The sequence below is a fragment of the Sparus aurata genome, chromosome 14 (genome assembly GCF_900880675.1).
Source record: "Sparus aurata chromosome 14, fSpaAur1.1, whole genome shotgun sequence".
Classification (NCBI taxonomy): Eukaryota; Metazoa; Chordata; class Actinopteri; order Spariformes; family Sparidae; genus Sparus; species Sparus aurata.
Genome location: NC_044200.1, coordinates 7,756,902 through 7,784,789, shown reverse-complemented (window position 1 = coordinate 7,784,789; position 27,888 = coordinate 7,756,902). Strand labels below are relative to the sequence as shown.

At 42.7% G+C, this 27,888-nt stretch overlaps 2 protein-coding genes across 3 annotated transcripts in view; one reads left to right on the top strand and one right to left on the bottom strand.

Moving 5' to 3' along the window:
• The first annotated feature begins 174 nt into the window (after positions 1-174).
• On the top strand, positions 175-12,940 carry elk3 (ETS transcription factor ELK3). 2 transcript variants are annotated; one of them, XM_030439838.1, is made up of 5 exons: positions 175-1,160; positions 6,089-6,319; positions 6,436-7,161; positions 9,309-9,431; positions 11,266-12,940. In XM_030439838.1, the coding sequence occupies exons 2-5, from the start codon at positions 6,113-6,115 to the stop codon at positions 11,359-11,361; spliced, it is 1,152 nt and encodes a 383-aa protein (XP_030295698.1). In that variant the 5' UTR covers positions 175-1,160; positions 6,089-6,112; the 3' UTR covers positions 11,362-12,940. The 2 variants fall into 2 exon arrangements, with proteins under 2 accessions (XP_030295698.1, XP_030295697.1); XM_030439837.1 differs by having other exon boundaries at positions 176-1,156.
• Positions 12,941-14,271: 1,331 nt separating this feature from the next.
• cdk17 (cyclin dependent kinase 17) overlaps positions 14,272-27,888 on the bottom strand; it is a 41,207-nt gene continuing 27,590 nt past the window's right edge. The window contains exons 4-17 of the mRNA XM_030439835.1: positions 26,261-26,394; positions 22,657-22,782; positions 21,480-21,536; positions 21,264-21,378; positions 20,906-21,000; positions 20,215-20,277; positions 19,749-19,872; positions 19,455-19,575; positions 18,473-18,570; positions 18,239-18,344; positions 17,910-17,952; positions 17,497-17,587; positions 17,306-17,383; positions 14,272-16,608 (exon numbers count right to left, since the gene is read on the bottom strand). Coding sequence (XP_030295695.1) covers positions 16,568-16,608; positions 17,306-17,383; positions 17,497-17,587; positions 17,910-17,952; positions 18,239-18,344; positions 18,473-18,570; positions 19,455-19,575; positions 19,749-19,872; positions 20,215-20,277; positions 20,906-21,000; positions 21,264-21,378; positions 21,480-21,536; positions 22,657-22,782; positions 26,261-26,394 — 1,292 coding nt within the window. The 3' untranslated portion in view covers positions 14,272-16,567. The remainder of the gene's footprint in view (positions 16,609-17,305; positions 17,384-17,496; positions 17,588-17,909; positions 17,953-18,238; positions 18,345-18,472; positions 18,571-19,454; positions 19,576-19,748; positions 19,873-20,214; positions 20,278-20,905; positions 21,001-21,263; positions 21,379-21,479; positions 21,537-22,656; positions 22,783-26,260; positions 26,395-27,888) is intronic.

Genomic DNA, 27,888 nt, shown 5'->3' with positions numbered 1-27,888 from the left:
TTGATTTGCCTGGTACCCAATAATTCCATGTTTTGTTCCACTGTAGTAATGTTTGACAGCTGAGGTCAGATCAGGCTTCACTGACCAGCTGATTTTGTCCTTCCACACGAGACTGAAGAATGTAATTTTAGGCAGAACACATTTGTACTGCTGTGTGGTTCATCGTCTCAAACACAGACAATCTTTGAAAGCCACTGTCCCTGTAAACTGTCTGCTGGATGAGCTCCTCCACTCCGTTAAAATCTGAATATTTAATCATCTGCATGTGGTACTTTTAGTTGGTGCATGTATTTTTTTTTTCATTCTTATCTTGCAGCCACTGATATGTTTTACATTTATAAGGAAATAAGTAGTTAAATCCAGTATGAAGAATGCATTGACTGTGAAGCCAGAGAGGGAAGGAGTGTGTGTGTGTGTGTGTGTGTGTGTTTATGTGTGTAGGAACAGGAACCCCTCCCGGTGAGCAGGAAGAGGGTGACGTCAGTTGTCAGTTGGCTCAGCGCTGAGTGAAATCGGAATTACAATATTTGTGTGTGTGTGTGTGTGTCTGTGTTTGTGTGTGTGAGTGAGTGTGTGAGACAGAGAGAGAGAGAGAGAGAGAGAGAATGAGCGCCCGTAGGCTATTTCAGTGCGCACGTTAAGGTGTGTGTGCAGGTCTGAAAGAGTGTGTGTGAGTATGTGTGTGTGTGTGTGTGTGTGCGCGCGCGCGTTTTGCACGTGGCTTGGGCCTGTGTGTGTGTGTATGTGTGTGTGTGTGTGTGTGTGTGCGCGCGTGCGTGCGTGCGTGAGATAATGCGGAGAGGCTGTTTAAAAACGGCTTGTGTGTGTGTGTGTGTGCGTGAGAGAGAGTGGTTTCAAGGAGAGGGTGTGTTTATGGGAAATAGAGATTCTGTGTGTGTGTGTGTGTGTGTGTGTGTGTGTGTGTGTGTTTACACAGACGGGAATACAGCGCCAAAGGAAGTGCGCCGGTTCTCCGTCTGCGCGTCCCGACTTCCTGCTCCGAGGCAGGAGAGAGAAAAGCAGCGGATCCGCTTTCAGACGGCAGCAGCAGCAGCAGCATGGAGCCCCGACGCAACACACACACACCGCTTTAAGACGCAAACACACACATCCCGCGGGGCAGACGGACAGAGGAGCAGCGGCCGTACACAGCTGGGTAGGCAAGTTTCCTTCTCCTTCCAACTTTCAAGAGGGGTTCGTGCATAACAGAGACACAAAAGCGGACTCATATTAACTGTTGTTGTATTTGCTGAAACCTGATCAGGTTCAGATATCTTGTGTCAACTCGAAAACCACACCGAAGCCGAGCGTAAGGTGTTAAACTTGTGCGTAAAAAGCGTTAAAGCCGTGCGTAAAAGGTATTTAGACCGTGCGCGTTTTTCGTTCTGTTTGGCTACATTTGAAAAAAAAAAAAAACAGAAAACAGGGTTAGTGGACCAGCTGCTGTGGAAAAATTAGCCGTGGCTCCTTTAAAAATATAGTAGTAGACTTTCTGGTTTGTCTGGACCTCGCAGACTAATTGCCATGCGCTTCCGGATTGAAGCTGGCAGCAGACAACATCTTAAAAATGAGTCACTGGTGCAAAACAAAGAACCGTTTGAGTTCCAGCAGAACCTCCCTCTCTATCCACACACACGCACACACACATACACACACTTAAACATATATACATATACAAATATACACTTCCAAAAAATAAGAACTAACTAACCCAGATAAGATGGATGGATTATGATGCTTTTTCAGTTTGGTCTGTTTCTGTCAGAGATCTTAAGTGTCCAAAGTACCCAGGACTGGATGTCTGATAGCTTCACATTTGAGGTGGTCATGTTAAGCCTGTTGACTTACACTCACTATAGTGCACACAGACTGTCACCTCTGAGCTGTAACACTGAGTCTCGGACTGCTTTTATTCTGAAATTCCTTAAATCAGCATATCCTCCTCTTTTGTTTCTCTTCAATTCAGACTTGTTAGGAGTGAAAAGCCTCAGGGTGAACATAGATCAAACAGAGCCTGACATCAGGACATAGATGCATTCTCCATATGGCGTTGTGGATGTGTGCGTGTCTGCGCGTGTGTGTGTGTGTCTGTTACTGGCAGTTCCCAATCACAGGACGTCCTACCTACCACAGAGGGAAGGTCTTTCTCCGGGATGACGCCCCTGAAGCTGAATGACAGGAAGTCCTCCTTTAGACAGACAGACAGTGCTACAGTTCGTCCATCACTTAACACACACACCCGTGCAGGAAAAGGGAAGCGAGGACATGCATTTGTGTGTGTTCGTGGTGATGGGTCATTGTTTGCACCACATGCACTTTCCCCTTTCTGTTGGATGGTTTCCTTTTCGAAAGAAAGAACAAAATGAGAGATGCATGCTGTATTTTTATATTGAATTAGTGGTTGATTATTCCGGCATTGCTGAACCATATGTTATTATGAAGGAAAGTAGTGTATCCATCTCTTCTGGTAGCAATCCTTGAGGTCCTTGGCTCCAGTGTTTGTCCACAATTGAGGCAAATGTGGTCTCTGCTGTCATATCGTCATGGTTGCTAATCAAATCTGGTTATAGTGAGTAATATGTTGCTTTTCTTTCAGCAGTAAGTAGTTTTGTATTTCCTGCTAATGAGGCACCTTGTAAATGAATTAGAGAGACGAGAGAGGAAAGGCAAAAGAGACAGAGAAACAGACAGGCAGACGCTCGCAGACAGTCAGTGGTTTCCAGGTAAACACGACGGTTAGACCCGTGCTTGTCTTGGCAGAAGGTCACTGACCACATCCTGCTTTATCACCATGGAAACATCCGAAGGCCAACCGATGTCTGGCCCTCTCTCCCTCTGTCACACACAAGCATACACGAGAGAGCTAGTACGTGACAAAATAAAGGTGAAATGACAAGAAATACAGCAAGTTCAATCACATATTTTCAAAGTGTAACAAGAGTTTCTTGATTGTTAGCAGAAAAGCTGTGAAGAAACCAAATTTTGTGTGTGTGTGTGTGTGTATAATATGTCCTTTATTATTTATTTATTTATTTATTTATTTATTTATGTTGTTTGTTTCGGACATGTCAATTCATAAGCATCACATTTCATCATTGTTCAAATAATACAACACACATGGCCGAAAGGGAAAAGCGGGAGAAGCCAAAGCTTATCAAGTCCCGCCCCCATTACCCACAGTATAAAATCTTCATTCTGATCTTTTCTTGTCTTTTGCAAATTACTTTTTTCTTTTCTTCTCTTTTTTTCTTTTGTTATGACCTTTGACAAAACATATTACAGCAGTAGCATATAGAGCTGAATTCAAGCTCTAGACAGTACATACAGATTACATGTGTGTCTGCACATGTGTCCATATTAGTCCATCATGAGTGAACAACAGTCTCATCTTATGGCCTCATCTTATAGCCAGGCTTGCCACAAAGTCAGAATATCCAATTGAGAGAGAGCAAAAGTCCAGTGTATTTATTATTTGTTGAGATGGTGTTGGGATGGTGTAAGAGCCCTTTAATGCATTTTCATGTTATTCATCAGTCTCCTCTGCAGCTTTTATGGCTGCTAGCTTCGCCATGTCCTCCCGATTACAGGATGTTGTCGAAAGAAAAGTGAGTTGAAGTCCCTTCAATGTAACATAACAAAAAAAATATGATGGGGTGTTGATGATGAATTGAGGAGTCTCACAGCCTGGAGAATAAAGCTACTCTGTTGTCTGGCGGTATGGCAGCGGATACCTTCTGTATCTTTTGCCAGACGGCAGCAGAGCGAGAAGACTGTGGCTGGGGTGGGTGTTGTTTTTTAAAGGTGCAATATGTAAGGGCTGGCGACCTGTCAAATCCATACTCAAAACTAGCGCATATCACCTGAGTTATCGCAAACTGCTCCTAACTGTAGACTCCCTTAGCTAGTATGCTCAGTTAGCTGTGCAGCTAGCGGTTCGAGCTCGGAACTTGGGACCAGTGGAGTGTTATTATTTACATCACTAGCACTGAAGTTTTGGATCAGGACTAGCTGGTTAGCATGCTAACTTCATTAGGTATACAGACATCATCATGTCAAAACTGTCATAATTCACATTTGGTTTGTAATTTTAGTTAATTTTATGCAATTTCAACAAAAAATCCTACATATTGCCCTTTCAAGCACTTTGTAATAAGGATTTGTTCCACTGCAAGTGTTTAAGGGAGATGAGATCTTGTGAGTTGTAACTGTAATGGCATGCAATTCAAATAGTTGTCATATTAAAGGGGCAATATGCAGGAATTGGCCACCAATCGAAGGTCACTTCCAATAAATAGAGCAGCATATTATCTGAGGACCCACTAACTGCTGCCCACTATACTCTTTCCTGAAGCTATTTATGGCTGTAGCTAGCTGCTGTCAGCAAGTTAGCTCAGTTAGCTCAGTTAGCCGCGCAGGTTGTGGCCCTCAGCTGACTCCACAAACCTGGACCTTATGTTAAACCTGATGTTTTTCATCACATTCTGTTGATGACTGTTTTCAAATCTTAAACTAAAGTTCTTACAAATTCTTACACTCTTACACGTGTTGCACCATTAATCAAACCATTCAGTGACCCCATGTGCCCTGAGTGGAAGAATTTGTATATATAAACCCCCTCTTTCCAAGATTTAAATGGGCTAAGGAGGTGAGGTAAGGGCAACCCTGAGCATTAATGGCAGCTTCACTCACTACTGTATTTACTACTGCCGCCATCCTGCTCTGGAAGGCAGCCAAAGTGTGTGAGTCCACCAGACAGACGAGCGTGAGCTGACTTCATACGTGTGGGGATAGAGACTGCTTGTTTTGTTAGTGGTCAGAGAGAAACAGCAAAATGGACTTGAGGCTTTGGTGTTGTTTACATGTTTGTGTTGCTGTCCGTTTTATGAGTTCGTTGTTTAGGGGGAGGAAATTCCCAGTCAGAGAAGTGGAGGCGGTGGGCACGGGCGGCACTGTAATGCTTGTGGTTTTTAGTGGACTTTGCATCAGAGGAAGCATCGCGGTTCGCATTTGTGTTGACGCTGACAGTTCCTGCTCCTCCCTGCCCACCTACCCTCCTTTATTTCTTTCCTTCCTTCTTTTTATGTCTTCTGTGGCGTCTGATTCCCTAAACAGTCTGGGAATGTGTGACGTTATTTCAACTTAAGTTTAAATCTTAAGGGCGTCGAATGAATGACCAGTTTTTGCTTTATTTTCACCGTCCAATTATTTGATCTCCTGAGCGTGCTTGTGCAGACTTCACGGTCTCCCTGACAGGTTTCATGTGCACAAGTGAAGTGTATGACTTTTACCAATATGTTAAACCTGAATTACTCAATATTTTTGTATAAACAACAGATCACAGGTCTATGTGTAATGTAAAACGTTGCTGCTCACATCGAAAAATATTAATATAACTATCACCAATCCGCATTTTCCCTCAATCAGCAGAGAGTTTAGCGTCTTTTAGCTCATTGTTTCAAGTTTGTTTTGTCCTTGAGAGTCTCACTACTCTCATCAAACCAATCCCCAGCAGCTGTATGCAAAAAAAAGAACTCTGATAAACCCTCTGTTCACTACCTGTTCAACACCAAACAACAGACAGACAAAGTTAGCGACTAGTTTGTGAAAATAGTTGAGCATATACAGTGGCAGCTAAAGAGCCAGAGAATATCCTGGTTCCTGACTTGGGCTAAAGACAGGTTTTTTTTTTTTTTTTTTACACTATTTGTCCAGAACCATGACTCCAAATGAATGTTAATGTTTGAAAGGCTGTGTTTGGTGAACTGGGGCGATTGTTTGCTAACACATTTGCGATAACAGGTGATGTCAAATAAGGTAATAATATGTCAATACCTTGTTCGTGGCTTGTGTCGCTGCCCCCAAGTGGCCAAGAATGCTGCTTTAATGTTAACCATACCTTAAATGGGGACCACATTCCCCATCAGCCCCTTCTAAATGCCCTTTATTGAGGATGAAAACTTCGGAATTGATTTTTCTTTTACTCCACTCGAAGGCAATCCATTTCGTCGGTAATAAAAATATCCTAATGACTTCTTGAGAGTACAAAGCAATATGTGGTCATTTATTAAGTCTTGATTCTCCTCTGCAGATCGCTCTCTGGTGTCATCCCGTCATGGAGAGTTCCATCACACTCTGGCAGTTCCTGCTGCAGCTGCTTCTCGACCAGAGCCACAAACATCTCATCTGCTGGACGTCCAACGACGGCGAGTTCAAGCTGCTCAAGTCTGAGGAGGTGGCCAAGCTGTGGGGGCTGCGCAAGAACAAGACCAACATGAACTATGACAAGCTGAGCAGAGCCCTGCGCTATTACTACGACAAAGTACGCAACATGTGCATTTCACAACTATTATAATACGATACGAAACAGTCTGACTGGTTTGTCGATGTTATGTCAATAAATAGGTTTAAAATGAGGATGTCTTGTTTCCTCTGCAGAACATCATCAAGAAGGTGATCGGCCAGAAGTTCGTCTACAAGTTTGTGTCGTTTCCTGAGATTCTGAAGATGGACCCCGCCATGGTGGAGTCGGGCCGCGTCAGTGAGGAGAGTGGTGGTGTGATGTCAGAGCCTGAGGCTGAAGACGAGGATGGCGGCGGGAGAAACCAATACCTCCACTCCGGCCTGTACTCCTCCTTCACCGTCAGCTCCCTGCAACACTCCTTAGAACCGCACCAGCCGATCAAGGTGGAGCCCAGATCCGATCGCCATGACGACAGCTCTTCTGTCATCCGATTCATAACCAACCGTGGTCACTCTTCCCTACCACCCACCCCACCCCCGTCCTCGACTGACACCTCCCATTCCTCCAGGCCGTCTCCTCAGCTGGCACGCTCTTCCTCCTGCTCCTCCTCCCCGCCACAAAGCCCCACCCACACACTGTGGAGGGGGCGGGGCCAGAGCACAGAGACTGGCGATTCAGATCAGAGCGCTCAACCTCTGAACCTGTCATCTGGTCAGAGGGATAGAGTGAGGTCACAGAGTACGACAACACCAGAGAGGAGGGGATTGGCCAATAACGGGCCTTTAAAAAGCAGAAAACCCAAAGGCTTGGAAATCTCCGCCTCCTCCCTCCTCCTGACAGGAAGTGACCTCGTCTCCATTGCTCTTAACAGCCCGGCGCTGCCTTCAGGGTCCCTGACCCCTGCCTTCCTCACCGCACAGGTACAACATGACCCATAACATGTTTATTCACATCGCTGCATTCACAGTTCTTCTGTAAATACAGGTGGTTTTAGGTGGAGAGAGATTCAGGGGGAGAAAAAGACTGAGAGGGACGTTGCATGCGTTTTGGGGGATGAAGAAAGTTAAGCTCGTAGACAGGGAGGAGATGGAAAGAGGTGAGCGGAAAGACGGGGGGAGGCGAGGGAGGGAGGGAAGGAGGGAGGGAGGGAGGGAGGAGGTTCATAAGTGAAGCCATATGCTCCTGAAGCTCCTGATTCACTGGCAAGAACTCACTGACCAAACCAGGACAGTCTGACTACATTCAGGCATTCAGCTGACGCTTTTATTCTGACTGAGAAATGATAGGCTGCTGAGTGTACGGTACATAATTAATGGAAAAAGTGTTTGCTTAACTTTTCACTCATCACTGAACGATTCAGGATGATGGGTTTCTAAGGAGCACCTGAGCTTTAACCACCGCAAGAGTCTTCAGAATTTGCAAACCAGAAGAACATTGCTCAAGACAGATCTGGTTCTGATTTTTAGTTCCAGCGTTCAAAAACGGTCCCTGCTGTTAATTCCGTTGTCCACCAGAAACCGGTTCAAACTGGCAGGGCTCTCGCTGGGGAAGCTGTGAGCTCGATCCTGCTGGTAAATCGGCAGAAACAGAAGTTTAAGTGAGAGGTCAAACAAAAGGACAGATCGATCAAGCACAGCCCTGTGTCTGTTGATACGAAGCGTTTGACACAGCTTCACTGCCTACAGATTTTCTAATATTTCATGACTTTACTCGAAGGGCGATCATAGGAGACAGATGCACAGGATGAGGAGAGGCGGACTCTGTGTTTACATTATTGATGCTTGGTCCTCAAAGTTAGTGTACAGTGTTTACCTGAACCAAATTTCTTAAAAAAGGCATTACAGAATGATTTCTTGGGTGTTTATATGTATGTATGTATGTATGTATGTATGTATGTATGTAAATAACTGCGTGTATGTTCCATTTTTGTGTAGCACGAAGAGGTCAAAACTTTCTGTTCATTATGCAATCAGCTAGTAATCACCTTGAACCTTTAAAAGGAAACGAGTGGAGACAGACATTGAGAATGATCTGGAGCAAAGGTCGGTCAGTGCCTTAAACCGACCAAGTTTTCTTTCACTTGCAGCAGACTTTGGCATAAAGTACAGATGAGCTGTGCTGACTTGTTTCAGTCCAAGTCCGGTTGCCTACGGTATAGCACCTAGATTTAGGGATGAGCCACTTCACCATTATCTGTCTCTCTGTTTATCTGTTCAACCAACTTAATCATCGGTTATTTGTTTGCTTACATAGAATGGGCCAAAAAATGGGTGGTGCTTAAATCGGAGGCGGGCGGGACCAACCAGAATTTGCCATTAAGCTTGAAAGTGACACAGATTACTCAAAATTGTTGTCATATATTTATCTTTAATCCGAAATTTCTACAGGACAGCATCAGAATTGAGCTTCGGTACACGAAGGAACAAGAACTATGTACAGAACAAGTATTTTTTATAAACCCTCAAAAATAAACTTTCAGCTAACAAAAGAGGACTTTCCTTCATCTCATGTATGGACATTTTACGTGATGATCCTCATAAGAAGTACATAAACTGTGCATGTTTCAGCTAAGCACTCGCTCAACCCTAGCATTTGAAACAGGATTTTTTTTAAAAGTTAAACTAAGTGGTTGTATTTATCTTTGCAGTGAGAACATAAACACAAATGCAGTCGTGAACCTCTTGTTCCTAAACGTTTTACTGACTGTTGTAATAGAGCAGAGTCTTCTGTTCTCATGCCAGAGCCATAAAGAAAACCAAACTGGCCTTGGTTAAATATGACGAGACGGAAGGAAGACGAGACAGAAGAAAATAGATCTCATGAATTCTGTATGAGTGAAGCTTCCTGACCTGCATGGAGTCAGTCCTGCCAAGTCAGTCCGTCTGGAAGACGTGAGTTCACTAGAGGGCAGACTTGGCCTTGAGCTCTGGGTGAGACGACTGAATGATATGACAACTTCACCACAGACTGTGTACTGCTCTGTGGACTTATTGCCAGAGTAAACACCATCGTTTCCATCTTCGTGTGTTTATCCTCTGACATTTCATTTTGGGTTTTGTCAATGTAGACTCCGTCTGGTCTGCTGCTCACTCCCAGTCCTCTACTCTCCAATATCCATTTCTGGTCCAGCCTCAGTCCAGTGGGACCCCTCAGTCCTGCCCAGCTGCAGAGCCATGCCCCCCTCTTTCAGGTAAGGTTTGGGTCATAGAACCCAGAGAAAGACTGATTATACTAGCATGTCTTTACCTTGGTGGATTTTCCTTATCTTTCTACTGTGTATTTGTGAACTAACTAGGTCCCCTTGTAATGCTGGAACAGATTTCTGTGGAAATTACACAAAATCTGTTCTCAAATAAGCTCTAATGCTTTCCGTTCAAACAGTCCTGTGTAAAAAAAAGGACAAACAGACTTTTATTTCCTGTACCAACCTTTCAGGGAAAACACCGGCTTACTCTGGTGGTGATAGATACAGAATCTCTGTCTGCCTATAATACTCTACTTAAGGCAAATCCCTCAGTCATAACTACAGGATCTTTCATTTCACACCGCAGATTTACCTCCATAGCTGTTATGTGTGTGTGTGTGTGTTTTAGTGGATGTGCGATTCAGTGTGCCAGGGTTTCAAAATAAGCTACAGATGTTTCCGCTCTGGTGCGGACAAGAAGAGGGGGCAACTTCCTGTTGGCTTATGGGGGGGGAAAGGGAGAGGGCCGGTTGGTCAGGAGCCCCTCCCACCCATGTCAACTCTCTGACACAAACACACACACACACACACCCAAAATAAATTGTTCAGCATCTAATGACCAGCATTTATGTCCCCACAATGCGGCTCGGTTCCTATAACGTGGTGTGCTACCAGGTTCTAAGTCCCCACGGTGTAATTTAAGCAAAAGCACTTCTCCCTTGTGTCAGCAGCAGCAGGCAGACTGGAGAACTGCAGAAAATTGAGGAATCATGTGTTGCACAGGTTTGAATCAAAATTCAAACAGCTAGGAACACAGGAATGTATTACACAGACCTGAATATGGCTCCGCAGCTCGGCCTTGCTGCCAGTTTTGCCCGAGTGGCCATAGGCGGTATCGCAGTGAAATTTTCCCCTGTGGCCTTCAAAGTGCTTTTAGTGCCCACCCTTATAAAAGAGATGGCAAACAACGTCAATTATGACTATTTCTATCCATTTTTATCAGTACAGGTTGAATGGAGTTTTTTTTTTCTGTTTTACATAAAGCTTTCCTCGAGCAACGGAAGTAACGCTGCATTCCAGTGGAAGTCAAGTAAAATCTAAAAGCGTCCCTGTGCATCTGCTAGGAAAAACGCTCAACACCAACGGACGATTGAATGGCGAGTCTGCCAACTTAACAAGCAGCTACAGCAGCTAATTTAACAGTTAATGGCACTTAAATGAAAGACAGGAGGAGTAGGCTCCAAGTCCGAACGCATACTCTCAAAGCCTTCTGTTGAGCACAGATCAACTGAATGAGAGTAAAAAGGACAACCACAAATTGTATTTACTGCATGTTTCACAAACACTGTACGTAGTCAAAATCGACGAAGAGGTAAAAAGTAAATGTGTGACGCCAAACTGCTGTGATGTCGTGTGTGTGTTTTTGTCGTCAAACTCTCGTCGCCTGCGTTTGACTCTTAACATTACTGATGTCATTACCATTATCATTACTGTAATATTGGTAGTGGAGCTTCCTCTATTAATGATCATGAAATCAATATACTCTGTGCCAAATGATCCTATACTTTAAAACAGTGTGAAGTCAAAATAATGCAAATCAATTTTCTTTAAAGCACTTCTGTGTAAGATTTAAAAATATCACCATATGCCATCAGATTGATTTGAAAGTTCATATAATCGTAATTTAATTCTTCACATACGAGCCTGAGTAATAAAAAGTGGCAGGTTTCCTTTTTGCTGGTTTAAAATTCTTCTTAAAATCCCATGATTCTTTATTCATTCAGTTTATACCGTATATCAGTGGCGTTTTCCGCTCCTAATTCTGATTATTCTGCTGCAGTTCCCCTCGCTGCTGAATGGACCCATCCCTATGCCTTTACCCAACATGGACGCTCCCTCTCCTCTGCTGCTCTGCTCCAGCGCCCATAAGTCCTGATAACATCCCGAGCTCCAAGAGTGAACTGGGCCAAACCAGGCCGAGCTAGGCCACACAAGGACCAGACCGAATCAGCCATAAACTCTGATGATGAACCACACAGGGGTCCGACTTCCTCTGAGTCCAGTCACATTTCTGACCCGACACCTGTTCCTTTGCATTTATTATATGAAGAAACAGGAGCTTCACTCTGAAGCTTTGCTCTCTGAGAAGAGTACTGCATTAGACATTTGTTTACTACAGTTTATCTGCCGTGTTCTATCCAATTGTGCTTGGTGTTTTCTTATTTTCAAGGATGTTTTCTTTCATGCAAAGAAGTTGACTGAAGGTCACGTTTCTCATCTCATTTGAAATCTCATCTCAGACTGGTTGCAATTTCATGTTATTTTTTTAAGATTTGACTAATGTCAATATCCACCCCAATGATTCAAACGATGGATATCTGAGGAAGTGCTTGTCAGAAACGATGGTATAATATGACCTCAGTGAGCCAGAAGACTTTAGTGTCATGTAGAATACTAGTTACTTTACTTAATTGACTCTAGTAGTTTCCTCAAGCAAAAACTAAGTTAATCTTCCTACAATAGAGTTAAAGGAAATACACTTATTTGCCTGTCTACCAGGAGTTAGTATTATACGAAGATCAATATGTCGTACATGCCTGTAGCTTGTTATGAAGCTAACAAAAGTCTGTTAGCTTAACTAAGCATAAAAACTGGAAACAGGGAAACAGCTTACCTTTCTGTGACCCAAGATGACAAAAGCTAACTACTAGCAGCTAAACAACACATTACAGTATGAAAACTGAAGTGTAATACGACAATTTGTAGTTTTATGGTTGCCTGGAGAGTTTGTACAAGACTCCAGGGAGAAGTCGGCTTACTACACTTGACCAAGAAACAGTTAGCAGGTAACTACCGAAAAACCAAAATGTGCCATTTTTACACCTTGGTTTTTTGTACACAATGAACAAATACCGATGATACAATGTTTATAGTTCGCTTTACAGTGGTTGACTGACTTTTTTAACTTTGGACAAGCCATGCTGGCTGTTTACGGTCTTTGCGCAAAGCTAACCAGCTGCTAGCTGTAGGGCCTAGCTACATTTTTACACACAAAAACCAGAGTGCTATAAATCTCCTGATCTCATTCTCTGTAAATTAACAAATCTCCCTAGATTTTCTAACCGTTTCTTTAAATTTGATCAAAAATCAGGATAGTAGCTAGATGAATAATTGCTAAATGCTACACAGGCTAGTAGTGGGTAATTGTTTTTTTTTTTTTTTTTTCCTGTGCTGAGCCTTCGTTCAAACAGGACAAATCTTCGAATGTGAACACTTTTGGGGGAAACCAATGGCTGGGTCTCATTTATCAACCTTCAATCTTCATTTTTAGCTTCATATACATTTGTATGGTCACATGAGATGCATCCCTCACTGACTCCTAGCAGAGCACCTGCTAGCCAGCGCGAGAACACTGCATTAGTCTTCATTGTCCTCTGTATTGCTTCGAATTGACGCTGTGAACTTTTTTTAATTCTTATTTTCTGTATAGTTTCTTGCTTTTTTTTCTCTCTTTTCTTTTCTTTTTTTAAATGCACTGTACTTTTAAGCCTTGTACCGGCTGTGCCTTCAATACTATAAGACTTGTGTAAATGTATTAAGCTTTAAACCAGGTTTTAATAGACATTCCGGGTCAAAATTGCACAAAGGCTGTTTTTTTGTAAAATGACTCCTGGTTATTTTTATAGGAAAAAAAAATGAATGGAAATGTATTCTCAGTGATTGACTTTTGTTCGCCGTTTTGTTGAGAGAATTGTTACTGTCTTTTGTTAATAAAAAAAAAAATACTTTTCAGAATCACGTAGCTGTCGTACATTCATTTCAGCTGCGATACACACCACTGGAAAAAAGAAAGACTGCAGCACAGACGGTTTATGAAACAGATTAAATTTACTTTCGATGGTTATGAGAAATAAATAGTTCCAGTAAAAAGAGTCACACACCAACTGTTGACCGGCAGCTCAGTGTTTCAGAGAGGTCGAATTCACAACACAGCAGGCCTTCCATGCATCAGGCACGCGCACGCATACACACACATACACACGTTCAGACATATGTTCACATGAAGTCAGGTCATTCATACATTTGAAAAAGTTTTACAGTTGTACAATGATAAATATTTAGCCGTTGTAGAAATCTCCTTTAATGCATGTCACTGCTGTTCATGTCAAGAAAAGCTGCTATTAGCAGAAACACAATTTGCATCCAACAGTGGAATAATCCTGCATTGGCATGTTTACAAAGTTGGAAAAAAATAACTTTGTCAGCATCCAAACACTTAGTAAAGGTTTTTGGGACATAAAGTGAGGGGGAGAGGTTCATTCATTTTAAAGCTACCTGGGGAGAATGTAATACAGGATATCTACCATTAATATAATGACTTTTTTTTTTTCCTGTGAACACAATAAATGTGACATTACTTTAATTGTACACTTTTAACAGCATCTTCCATCTGTATTCGTTCTGCTGTGAGCTTTAATTCATCAAATTGTGAGCTCATTTATTGATCCACGTCGAAAAGAGTTTTCAATTACTGAAATAATGAGAAATACAGTATCTCTACAGGATTATCACATTTTTAGTTGCAAACCGTTAAAGTTAATGTTTATTACATTGCTTTCCGTCAGCTGTAAATTTAAACTTTTTCAGGCATTAGTAGAGCTTTCAGCACTTTTCATGCTCAAATCCTTTGAATCTCAACAGACAATAAATGTGAAATTTTCCTGTAAGTGTTGAGCAAAAAGCTGCAGTGACAGGAAAATCTCCCTCGGGTATTCAATGTTCAGCCTATGATGTTCAATGCATTCCTGCTGTTTCAGTGCAGAGGCCTCTGCACTGTACTCAGTTCTTAATGCTACTGTGAGTGCAGAAAGTGCTCTCTCTGTCCTCTCCAACACGGTGGTCTTGCTTTTTGATTCGAAACGTCGGACACAAAACCCACAAATTTGTACCAGTTTACCACAAATATTTTGAAGGAATATTTAGCTTTTTGGGAAACAGACGGGATGATCCATACTGCTCTCATGTCTGTGAAATAAACATGTAGCTTAGCTTATGTTAACATAGAAAACAATACAAAATGGGACACAGGAAGCCTGGATCTGTCTAAAGGTTATAAGACCTTCGTACCAGCCACCTCTGAAGCTCACGAAGCAACATGTTACGGCTTATTTATTTGATATGTATAAAAAGCAAAGTGTAAAAAAACAAAACAAAACATTTAACAGATTCACGTGCAAGAAGTCAAGCACACAACGTATCCTATAGAACCAGGACTTACTGTTGATACACTTTGTTCTTTGTACAAATTAAACAAACGTAATGTGTCGATGTGTAAATTTTAGAGACATTAGTGGGCAGATCTGCTAAGCTAACATGCGCCCCCATTTTTTCATCCAAATCTTGCAAGAATGCAAATACAAATATTTCCCAAAATGCCAAGTTATACCTTTGAAATGATGAATCACTTTGTGCTATCATACGGCTGCTGGAAATATCTGGACGACACCCTTTGTTGGTCCCCAAGAATGAGAAAAATACTGCAACTAAACTGAGCCAGGAATGGAAAGCACACCAGTAGACATTGAGGTGAAGGTGTTTAAGTGACTTTCTTCAGTAAACATGCAGTCAAAAGTGAGATTTCTCAAATGGCTTCATCTGTAGCATCACTGTCAGTTGCAAACAACACAGCGGGCAGTTAATTCAAAAATTTCAATTTGAAATCTTTTTTTTTTTTCTTTTCCTTGTGTACAAATGCTGGAGAGCGCAGTGGTCTGACGGCAACCGGATAACAACCATTTTGCTTTTAAACATCCCATCCCGATCCCCGCCGTTCCCACCCGCCGGCCCCTCCCTCCGAGAAACATGCCACAATGATGGTGTTGTTTCATAAGGAGAGGTCAAAGGTCACAGACACAGAGAACACATCTTAATACTGATGGGTAAACTCGGCCGTGTCGAGGCTCGGGTCCCTGATTCCAAAAAGAAAACACACTGAGGTGCAGGTTAAAAACAAAGAGTTACTGCAGTGAACTCTGCAAAATGCACACAGAGCGAGAAAGTGTAGCTTGCATGTATTCTTTAAAAAAAAAAGAAAAAAAAAGAAAGAAAAAAAGCATTGAAGTCCTGGCAGTTTTGTGAGGGGTTGAAGGGAAGGCTTGTTGGCTTCCTGTGGGACGTCACGTGACTTCCTGTTCAGCTTCAGTATCCCTCTCTTTCATCTGTGCTTTTCACTTGACTTCAGAACTGCCTGCCTTCCCCGTCCTCCTCAGTTTTGGTCCTGGTGCTGAGCCAAGAATGGGCAAAAGAACAAAAGAACCAAAACGTTGGTTTCATGCTCTCCCAGTTTGATTGGACTCTGTGTGTGCTTCTTTAACCCACAGACCAAAATTGATACCGCAATCCGTTCGCAGCCTTGCTTTCTGACCCTCAGTGTAAACCTCCGGGGCAGCAGGGCCTCCAGAAGCAAAGTTGGACTGAAATGTTTTTCAGAAAAATGAGGAATCAAGAGAAACCGTTTCTGCCCCAACCAAGACCATCAAGCCGTCCCGGTCCTTTAAAAACCTGGAAATGTTTAGTCACGGAAGCTCGAAGAAAAACAAAACATAAACTCCAAATATATATAGATATACATATTTATAAAAAGGAAAAAAAAAAAATCTGAAGAAACTGAAGCGTTCGGTCTCCAAGCACGACAACAAGAACAACAACTTGGATCACAGCGTCAACATCAACATCAGTGGAATTCTAACTCAACGGAAGCCGGAGAATCGTAGTCAGAAGAAAAACAACATTAACCTTACTGACTGCTCAACTGTGCATGGCGTCTCGAGTTCACATCATGAACACACACACACACACACACACACACACGCACACACACATGCACACACACGGTGTGTTAAATACAGACAGTAGTAGTTTAGCAGCAAATAATTCATCCTCACCCCGCCCCCCCCAATAAATAAACACAGTCTCAAATAGATTCAACCCAGAGTCACTCGCTCAGAGGGGTGTGTGTGCGTGTTTATGTGTGTGTGTGCGGGTAAGGGGTGGGGTTAATCCGAGGGGGAGGAGGGCTCATGCGAGAGGTTGGTGGACAGTCGTGAAGAAGCCGGGAAGTCGTCCCTCCTCTTCATCAGACATTAGAAGAGCATGCTCTGCCTCCTGTTGATCTTGCCATTACCTGGAAGAAAAGGACAGACCCTAAAAATACAATATCCATGATGCCTTTTAGTTTAAATTAAAGATGCTAATCATTATTACTTTTTGGAAACTTTAAAGGTGCACACTGATAACGGTCCTACTCAACCTTTGGATTTGCCATGAGACTTGACTATCTTTACAGACATTCTGTGTTATTAACTGGAGATGTGAGGTTTGGAAGACGTGGGCATTTAAGAGGCAGGGAAGATCTAATGAACGACGCCGGACCAGTTGCACTGCAGGACTCAATGTTGTAGAAGCCAGGACCGTACTAGGAACAAACAGTCAGGATATCTGGTCATCTGCTGCTTCCGTTTTGACCATTCCTTTTTTAAAATCTGTGTCTTGTCTGTTATGCGAGCGTAATATTTAATGACTACAGTAACCCTTTAACTGCAATAATGAAATAAGACTGCTGAAACGACTGTCTGTCTTTATCAGCCTTATTTTAAATTGTATTAAAGCAGCTACAGGGAATTTGAATTTTTATTGATTCTGGAAAGCCCCTGAAGACAGAAGGAGTACGGGCACTTCTACCTCCTGTCCTACAGATCAGCATTAAATTGATATTGTTTCATTACCAGTTAAATGAGTACGATATCAAGGGAAGGTTATTTCTTTGTCTGATGATCGAACCAGATTAAATCCTGAAGCGTCTGGATGTGATCCCCACTCACCTGACTCTGGGTACGAGGAGTTCCTGTAGCCCGGATCTCTCTGCAGCTGGACTTCTTTTAAGGTGAATATTGATATAACTAAAACACACAGAGGAGAGATTCAGAAAACATCAGGTAAATTGCAGTAGACGAGCCTAAAGAAGACAAAACTGCGGATTTATTCAGCCGTGTGTGCGTGTGTGTGTGCTCACTCTCAGGCAGTGTGTGAACACTCGTCCCCAGCTGCCTGAAGTAGGAATGTTTCATGGCCTCTTCGGCTGAAATCCTCTTCTTGGATTCGTACTGCGGAGACAGAGGCAGGAAATATGAACCATCCTGTGCTTTTAGCTGACAATTCTGCGGCAGTTGTATCTGCAATCAGCGATTTTGTCAGATAAACTGTGACGAGCTAAAACACATTAGAAACAGGCGTCCAACATGTTCAGAGAAAATACTGTGTGCAGGAAACACTGTTAGTGTTACGCCTCCTGCTGTCTACGACTGGTACTGAAGGGATGTTTGATGTTGAATGTGTAACGATGCTTCAAGATTGTAAAATAAAATAAAAATAAAACATCAATTGAGAAATGCATTGGAGTGAACTGTGAAGAAAGCAAACACTCACTTTGAGGAAAGACAGCAGCAGCTCGATGCCTTCACTGTCCAGCCTGGAGGAGACAAAAGGAAGAGCAACAGTTAACCGTCCGCCTGCAGCTCGGCCTGATGGGAATGTGAGGGCTCATGGGAGGAAGGAAGTGGAAGACTGTCTGTGAAACGTTCCACAGGAATTCCTGCCCATGGCGCACACACACATGAACACACACCATCACTTGTATGTATGTGACGGGGTCACTGGAGCATACAAAAAGAAGCAGAAACGCAGAGACAGGAACATGCAGGACACACACACACACCCACACACACACACACACACACACACACAGAAGACAGTACCTGGGAGCATGGTTGATTATCGGCTGTGGTTTGTATTTGGGAAAGTTGTAGGACTTGAACTCTTCGATGGAGGAGATTCCCGGCCAGTTCTCCTCTGTGGGAGTGCCTGAAGTGACAGAATCACAGCCTCTCAGTTACACAGTGTTTTGCCTTGTCAAGGTAATCAGGTACATTATAACGTGTCGTGAGGCATCCACGCTGCTGTGGTGAACTGGCCTGGCAGGAGTTACTCACCAAGTAACCTGAAGATGAGGTGGAGCTCGTCCTCCACGGTGGAGCCGGGGAACAGCGGCCGACCTGCAGCCATCTCATAGAATATACAACCAACACCCCTGCAGACACACACACACACGCATAGAACAGCAAATTCATTGAAGGGATGTAAATAATAATTATTTTTTATATTACATTCATCTGGTAATTACTTTCTTGATAAACGGATTCATTGTTTGGTGGATACGATGTCAGAATATAGGGAATAATGCCCATTTAGAAAATAAGTTACTACTATTATTATTCTTTGTCTTACTTCTATGGGAGGTAATCATGCTCTTAGCAGGTACAGTTCCCATTTTGATTTTGAGGATGTAATTGGAAAGTGTAATGATGACATAGAGTCAGTCAGCTTTGGGCTAAAGTCAATTTTGACAAAATAGTCACCATTAAAATACATCGAATTAGCTATTAGCACTTCCAACGACGACAACAACAATCACTAGAGCATCATTTTACTTATGTTCATTTGCGTTTAACATTTGAGATACTGACATTCTCGGGAAGTTTAGGTCACACTGAATCTCAAAACGGGTGTATCATGTTTGTGCATTCAGATTTGACTGATCTGACTTGATGTTGTACGACTTTCAACGCAAACTGTAGTAATTGGGCACCAAGGGCCTCCATGAGCCGAAGCTCCGGCTGCTCGACATGTTTATAACTGGCCAAACTGCAAAAATACTGTTGGTTTCAGAACACTATCATGCACCTGTCCCTTTCATCGTACATGCTTCCTAAGAAAATGATTAACAATTAAAACTGTGGCAGATACATTTCCAATCAATCAACTAAATGATTAACCAGCTGATTGTATCTAATCCCTCATACTAAATGACACAGTGATGTTAGGAGCAGTACTTACTCACTTTTATTATTATCTTTGCCTATTTTTATTTATTGGACTGAGTGTTAAGTTTCTGAAACACGTATACACACATACCACATGTCAATCTGTGTTGAATACTCAGAGGATCCCAGTAGAACATCAGGAGGCCGGTACCAGAGAGTCACCACCTCGTTGGAGTAGGTTTTAGTCGGGACAGACTTTGCCCTCGCCAGACCTGTCAACCCATCAAAAACATGAGCCGACATTAGGATTTTAACACAAAGTAGAAGCAGGATCTGTAGAGAGGATCTGTAAAGAGCACTACTAGATATAATCAAACCATTTTCAAACGTTTCCTCCCAAATTTACCGCAATAACAGCAGAAACACTCTGGCACTTAAAGCTTACCGAAATCAGCCAGTTTGAGTTCCCCTTTTTCGTTGATGAGGAGGTTTTGAGGCTTCAGGTCCCTGTGGAGAACTTTCCTCTTATGACAATATGACAGCCCTCGTAAAATCTGGAACAGGAAAACCTGCAAAGATACGTAAACACTCCATGTTATTAACAAGTCTCATTCGATGTAAAAAATGCATCTCTTTCAACCAACGGGATGTAAAAGCAAACAGAAATATGCAAATAAGACTTTTAGTCCGTCGCTTTATGAGGTAAGTTGCTGGAACTATTTTTGTCAAAGGGTCATTAACAGGTGCTCCTGGCAAAACACCATGCAGCCTCATCTCTACTGAGCACACACAGAAGAGGGGAAATAAAAGCTCCCAGAATTGAGAGAACGATTTTTCCACTGCAGAGAGTAAAAAAAAAAAGAAAAAGAATATAGAGTGCAATCATCAGTAATAGTAAGAGTCGTCCTGACCTTCACATTGTGCATGCTCATTATGTTTCCACAGTCATCCATGTACTGCTTCAGGTCCTTATCCTACCGGGGAGAGATGACGCCATCAGACAGGAAGTAGGCACAATGACACCAAGAAAACGTCTTGTTTTGCAAATCATAACGTGACTTTTTCACATGAACGATCACCTGGTCATTCTGACTCATCAATCTGCTGTTTCTCACACACACACACACACACACACACACACACACACACACACACACACACACACACACTCATATAGCAGTAATACTCTTTGTTTATAATCTGCTCATTTCCTACATTTCCTTCCTGTTTTACATCACTGTGCATAATGTCTGAGTGCTTTCATCTGCTTGTTTTATAATATGTTAAATAATAACAAACTTATATTTCTCTAATACAGTTTTTCAAAACATTATGATCAACATTATCATCTGTGATGATTTGGGATCATAGACTTGATTGTTTCATATGCTGTTTGGATCTCAATAGAGATCGAGCAATAGAGCTTAGAGGGTTAGCAAAAGGGAAAAAAAAAATCTTTATTTGTGACTGACGTGGTCCTTTAATAAAGGTCTTATATAAGCTATAGAAACGCTCATGTGTTTTTATATCCGGTGTTTTGTCAGTGAAGCTCTCCACAAAGACCATAATGCATTGAGCACACAGGGAAGCAGAGGGTCTTACCAGGTATTCAAAGACGAGCGTGAGGCTTTTGTCGGTGTGGACGATGTCGTGTAGCGTCACGATGTTGGCGTGTTTGAGGTCCTTCAGTAACGACACTACAGAGGCAATGACAGACGGATATTTACACAAAGAGAAAAAACAGCCATTGACTCTGAAATCTGATGGACAAACATTATCAAAGGCTAGTTAGTTATGCTTTGAGCACCACAAATTACATTATTTTAACATGCAACACATCATGCTGCTTATGTTATTTGGCTGAATGTATCACTTTACTAGTGATAAAATGAGTTAAGAATGCTTCATGTAGCATTGGACAGACTAAAATGACAAAATGGAGGAGACAAATGCTGAATACCTTCTCTGATGGCGGTGCACGGCGCTCCCTCCTCGTGCTCCAGCCGGATCTCCTTCAGCGCCACCAGGTTGTCTGTCAGTTTACTGCGTCCTTTAAATACTGTGGCGTAGGTTCCCTGAATGCAACGCAGATAATTGATCAACAGTACTGAATTTAAGCGATTTTTACGATGTACTTCTTTCCCTAGTGTGAGATGGGATTTCAGGACTCCCTCACCTCTCCCAGCTTGTCCAGCTTAATGTACGTTTCCAACTTCCCAAAACCAATCTCCGACTGAGGAAAAAAGGAAGGACAAAGTCAGAACTTAGCACAGATTAAGTGATGGGGCCATGTAGAAGACAAAGTTAAAATTGAACATAACAGTATTTTTTCAACAAGGGACTTAAGTTCGACAAAATCTTTAAGATACCCCTGCTATAAACTCTAAACAAAAAATGCAGGTGTGTTTTCTTCTGGTCATTTTTCCGTTTCTGTTCTATGGATTTCTCTGTGTATTCGTGTTGAAAGACCGTGCAGAAAAGCAGCTCTAAGCTCTCTCGCCCTGTACAGTCATTGTCTTAGATCAGAGGTTTGCACTTAAGGTGCTTCAAACCCCTCGAGGTGCTAGATAAAAGCAAAATTGCTTTCAAAATCACACTCCCCCTCAAAGTCCTTTCTTAGCCTTATCTGAACACACAGACATGTTACATATTTCTAGATTTAGTGTGACTTTCACTTTCTAAAGACATTATTATCTCTGATGTTCTGCATGAATAAACATATATGAATCATAGATAACAAGGGCGCTGCTTATAACTCCAGAACTTTCAAGAGAATAATCCCATTTTTAGATTTCCAACCATATAAAAGTAATAGTGACAGTTGTCTGAACATTCAGGGGCACACTGCAAATTCGGCATACTTTCAGTGGTGCTAATTTGACAAAATGTAGCTCGTTAGATTTTGTCTGAGGAGAGGCCGACAGTGTTCGGCTTTTTCTCTTGGATGAAAACAACCATACATCAAAGCACTAAAGGAGCAAAAAATGCAGTGTTTTTTTTTTTTTACCTGATTTTTTGGAATAGATCAAAAATGTTTTGCACTAGTGATAACTTTTATAAGCTTAGATGTCGCTGTCGGCATATCTGTAATATGCATAAACCTCATCTGCAACAAAGCTGCATGATCACACAACTGCTGAGTATCATGATCTAATTTGATGTGCTATAGGCAGGAGGTGAGCGCTCATGGCTCTAGATTAATCCATTCTTGTCTCACATCGGGCCAGTTTCCATGGTAACTTGCACAGGGGAAATCTGGTAACAGCGCTGCAAAGCAATAAATGGCAGCACACACACACACACACACACACACACACACACACACACAGGTGCAAAGACACACAGCCACTGACCAGCGAGGCTCGGCGGGAGCGTCGGCTGAGTGGCTGGTCGAAGGGCGGGCTGCTCAGCTGCAGCTTCTCCAGATAACCGTCGGGGATTCGGATGTCAGCAGGCAGAGACAAGCGCTTGTTGAGGTCCTGAAACAGACACAGGTGAACAAATGCTCAAACAAGACCTATTGTGATTTTTTATTTTTTTTTTCCTTTCGTTCAGCATTTTATATACAATAGGTTCTTGAGCATGATAAAGATCTTGAAAGTTAAAAAGGTCAAAGTCTGCACCAACAGAAGCTCCTCTCTCCCACAGAAACCACTGCTCCTGAAACGCCTCGCCAGCAGTCCCGCCTTTAATTCTGTAACTTTGTGACTTTACACATCAGCATATTTCAACCACTTAGTTTGGCACACAACAATTTATTTAGCACAGCTGTTTTTGTACTGCGCTGGGTCAAGCATGTGTGAAAGGACCAATCAGAGCAGACTGGGCTAAGTTCTAAGGACTAAGTTCAAAAAGCTACATTAACACTTGCAGTAATATAATATAGAACTTTATCAGATCGACCCGTTATGGCTTGCGGACTTCATCAGGCCAATGCACCAGTCTAATAAAATGTGTTTTATGTACTACAAGTGTTGCTGGGGCTTTCTGACCTCCTTTTTCCCTTCTCAATGCACCTTGGAGGTAGGTGAAGTTGCGCCAGAAACCCCTACTCTGCTACTCATACTTATCAAACTCCAGAACACAGGCTCAGTTAACCACATGAGTTGATGGTTACGAGCCACACTGCTGCTTTTCTGCACACCCCTGTACATGAGAAAATAATTTGCTGCATGCATATCATCTATATGTGGTTCCGTACTGCATGTTTCAGCAGCAAGCAGCATGAGACAATGTAGGCTAGTCCACCCATCTACCCACACATGCACACACACACGCACACACGTGTCGAAAATAGCTCGCTCTCATCTCCTCCTATTCCCTGAGAGAACAGACAGAGATCAGGTCGATCGCCATCTTACGGAGGGTAAAAATGAGAGGCAGCCGGTCGAGGTGCGACCGTGGCTGCTCGGCAAAACCTTTGTGAGCACAAATCAGATTGCGGAAACAAAACGGCGAGAAAACCAGGCGAGATATAAAAACAAATAATACATGTGTTTTATTAATGTTTATAGCTCATATTCACAGGCTCTCGCAGGCCGTCGCTGTCAGTATTACCAAGCTCGTATTTTACTGTTGCGGACGAGTGGTCGTATCTATTCTGGGATCAAAATAAAGAACTGAAATAATGCTGACTGATGTGGGGAAAAAACAAGGCCGAGTGGAATAAAAATACAGTGCGAGGAGACGTCGCATCTGTTCGGTTATCATGCGCGTGTTTTAAGTTTGGCCTTTCCACAAATACCATCCACTCATCCTCTCTCATTTCATAACTGTAGTCCTTTGTTCTCCCTGACAGTGCTGCTCAGAGAAGATGCCAGCATCATGACAACTGAGAGTTCAAATAAAAGCTCCGACTATGTAGAGCATATCAGTGTCGTGAAGAGGTGAAGCATTAGATAACATGTTCCGTACGGCTTGTCCTCCTGTAAGACGGTGTCTGAAAAATCATCAGTCAACAACAGATTTAGTCCGGCTCTCTCAGCGTCTCATCTATTTGTGTTACATTTCCTTCGGGCTCATGTTGTTCCTTCAGTTTGCGAAGCACGTTGTCATCCCGGCTTGAAAGAAATTGTCACACGTGTCACGAGTGTCGACAGAAGGAATCGATTAGTAAATCGGCAGAAAATCAGACGGCAACAAATTGATTATCGCTTCAATGTTGAGTTACACATCAAGAAAACCGTCCAGACATCCTCTGGAGCTAAAATGTAAAAATCTGCTGCTTGTGTCCATTGTCCAAGTGTTGTATCCTCAGCAAGCGTTTGATGATTTGGGCTCTGTGTACTTCTGATTGGCATAAAATCAAAATATTTGAGAGAGGGTAGGATCACAGCGTTGCATACATGTTTACTTCAAGACACGTGTTTTCAACACATCACATTGTTATGATGTTGTTGTGTTTGTGGTGTTTGAGGCCAGCACCTACTTTACATCTGACAAACCGTTACAGACCTGGGATCTGTAATTACCACAGTGCTGTTGAATGTTAATGTCATCGGTTATAGTTATATACAACATTAAAACTTAACATTACATCGTGCATATTGAACAAATGTATTAAATAAACCTGATTGTATGGTAACAAGCATCAGGAAGTGAGCGCACACCATCCTTAACCTCTTTACCGGCACAATGCAGCTTCATTACAACCTCGAGCTGTATCAAACCACAAGGAGAGCAGCACACCGAAGCTCAAGTAACAGAGCTTTTGTGTGTCTGTGTTAGTTCCACCAGGTCAAGTGATTATCACCACATCCTTCACCTCGCCTTTTTTTGTGCACCCGCAAATGAGATAAACACTCTAAAAGGACTGAAAAAATAGGTCACCGTGAGTGTGTGTGTGAGACAAAACATCAAGGACATTAAGGTTTGAGTATTGTCAAATATGCTCTTCTGCCAGCAGGGGGCAGGAGGCCTCCAGCCTGAGATGCTCACCCTTTTCAGAATTAAACTTCCCCCAGACTAAATATTTGAGATGATGATGATGATGATGATGATGATTTACTGGGAATGTCTGCGCGCACCGTCACATAAACCTACATAACGCCAACATTTCGCCTCATTTTATTTATGCGGCAGAGGTTCAAAGGCTTTTCTAGCCAATGGAATGGCTAGTGTGAAACAATACAACACAAGTCTGAGAAATTAATGGTGGCTCGCAAACAAAAAAATGTCTCTGACGATGCCAAGAATAAACCACGGTGAAATGAGAAAGTAGCAAGGAAAGAAAGTTCCCCTGACGCTCAGATTTCTTGTCCATTCATCTTGTTCATATTTTATAGCTGAGCTTTGAGTAAGCGGCTGGTGTACCCAGTGGGCCGCTGAATTAAATGCATCATCTTCATCTCTGGTTAGTGTTTAAAAAGCTTGTTCTGGTCACTTTTGGTTTAGAAAAGATGTGCACCAAAGCAAAACCTGAAAACTGGAGGGAAATGAGTCTTCTGGAACAACATGGTTTGCTTATATATTTGCATATAAGTAACTCATATATCCTATAAAGAGGGCATAAAATTCACTGGAAAAATCAAAGATGATTTCTAATCTTACTTAATGCTTTTGAATGGCATCCTTACAAGAGGAACAAAGGAGTCTCCTATCCCAGCATGCTGTCTAGGCTCACCGAGATGTCTGACCTATAGAAAATCACTGTGGTTACAGCACAGATTATCACGCCGCATCTCTTTACCAGCCGCTGTTGTGGTCCTCGGGGAGCACGACTACTATCAGTATCATGAAGCCCGGACACTGAGAGCCCATTAAGAGGGATGAACGACCCCCGCCTCAAGCCCCCCACCCGACTCAGATCTCCCACGAGGCCGAGGCGGAGAGGAGGAGGTGATGAGCAGAGCAGAAGGAGAGGAGAGAGAGGGGGTGAAGGGTGGAATGCAGACTCGCAACGTAAGCCAGTTCTTAGTAATTATTGCACCAGCGTGCGCACGTGCAAGCCTGTCTCACCTCCATGGAGATCCGTCGGTGGACGCGGTTTCTCAGACAGACGCCGGTTGGAGACTGCACCTCGTCTGAAGACGTTCCTGATGCCTGGTCGCTCTCCCCGTCTGAGCCCATCTTCAGGTTCTCATGCACGATATCTGAGACAATGAGAATGATAAATACATTAAAAGACACAGAAAATACAGAAATACATTCACACACACATACTTTCTGGGCATCTTTAAGCAGGATACAAAGAAACATGGGGTAAATCAGACTAATCCTCGTTTTTGAGAATGTTGGCTATTTTGCTTAATAACTGACCAGCGATCACAGTTATTGCCGATTAATTACTCTGTTGATCAACTAGTCGAATAATTAGCTAATTGTTCAAGCACTGGAACTGATCACCGCTGTGATTGTCATCTTGACCGGGGCAAAAGCATAGTTGAATAGACCTTTAAACAGCAGACATTTTGACTTGTCAACTACAGGCGTCGCTCAAAACATTACAAATTGCTGAACTGCATTAACTGCTGGAGCAGAAGACATCATTAATGTCATTAGCTCCCCCCTGTTACAAATCAACTTGTCTGCTGTGATAAATGATGATGAATGATGAAAAGAAATGTTAGGTACCACATTGTGGTTTTGCTCTTAGCTTTACTGTCGAGCGGGTGCAGTGTGTTACTCTGCCTAAATATGACAGCATTCTTTATTTGCACAACAGAAATGAGAAACATGTGTGAAAGGAAACATGCAGTTCGTTGTCTCGATGATCATGTTACCTCAATAAAGTTCAACTAGGAAATATTCTCAGCTTCCAAAAAGGCCAAAAACTTTGGGGAACATTTGGTTTTAATATTTATGAAGCTCTAGTAGTGGTGAGCGTGGAGGATATGTATTTGCAGGTAGTCGTATCTAAATTGAATATTTTGTATTGGCCCCGACTCTCTACGCCTCTCTACGCCTCTCTCTTACCTCCTCTCACACCCTTGTAACCCCCGAGGCCAAAGATTAAACACTCCAACCTGCACCGCTTCCTCCCGGGCAGTAAAGCTACCACTGCTACCATAGCACAGCAGGAGCAAACACACATATACAAACCACATGCACCCCCTACTCCACACACACACACACACACACGCGCGCACACGCACACACAGTTAATGAGTAGCTATGGTTGAACAGCTCTCTGTCATCAGTGTGTCAGCGCCTTCGACCACGCAGTCTGTCATCAGACGTGAAAGCAGAGGGCAGGGAGACGAGAGGAGAAAGAAATCTCTGTTCTGTCGATGGAGATTAACTGTTCGCAATCGTTTCAAACATGATAATTCCTGATTGTTTCGCTTAATATCGCACCCGAAGATTATTCATTAGAATTGCTGCTCTAGATTTTAGGAAACAATGAGCGTAGATTTGCCCTCCTAACAAAGCTCTCTCGCTCCATTCATGCGTGAACGTTATTTCCAAACTTCATTAGGTCCTGCTTCATTACTCTGCAGAGCGGCGACAACCTAAATTCAGTTTTGCCCCAGAATATGAACCTGTCTGTGGTCATCTGGTCCAAAATCAGAGTCTCCTCAGCTTAAAGGAAAATGCTCTTCCACTGCTAGAACCTGAACTGTTTTCAGGATTTTCCTCGAGGGCTG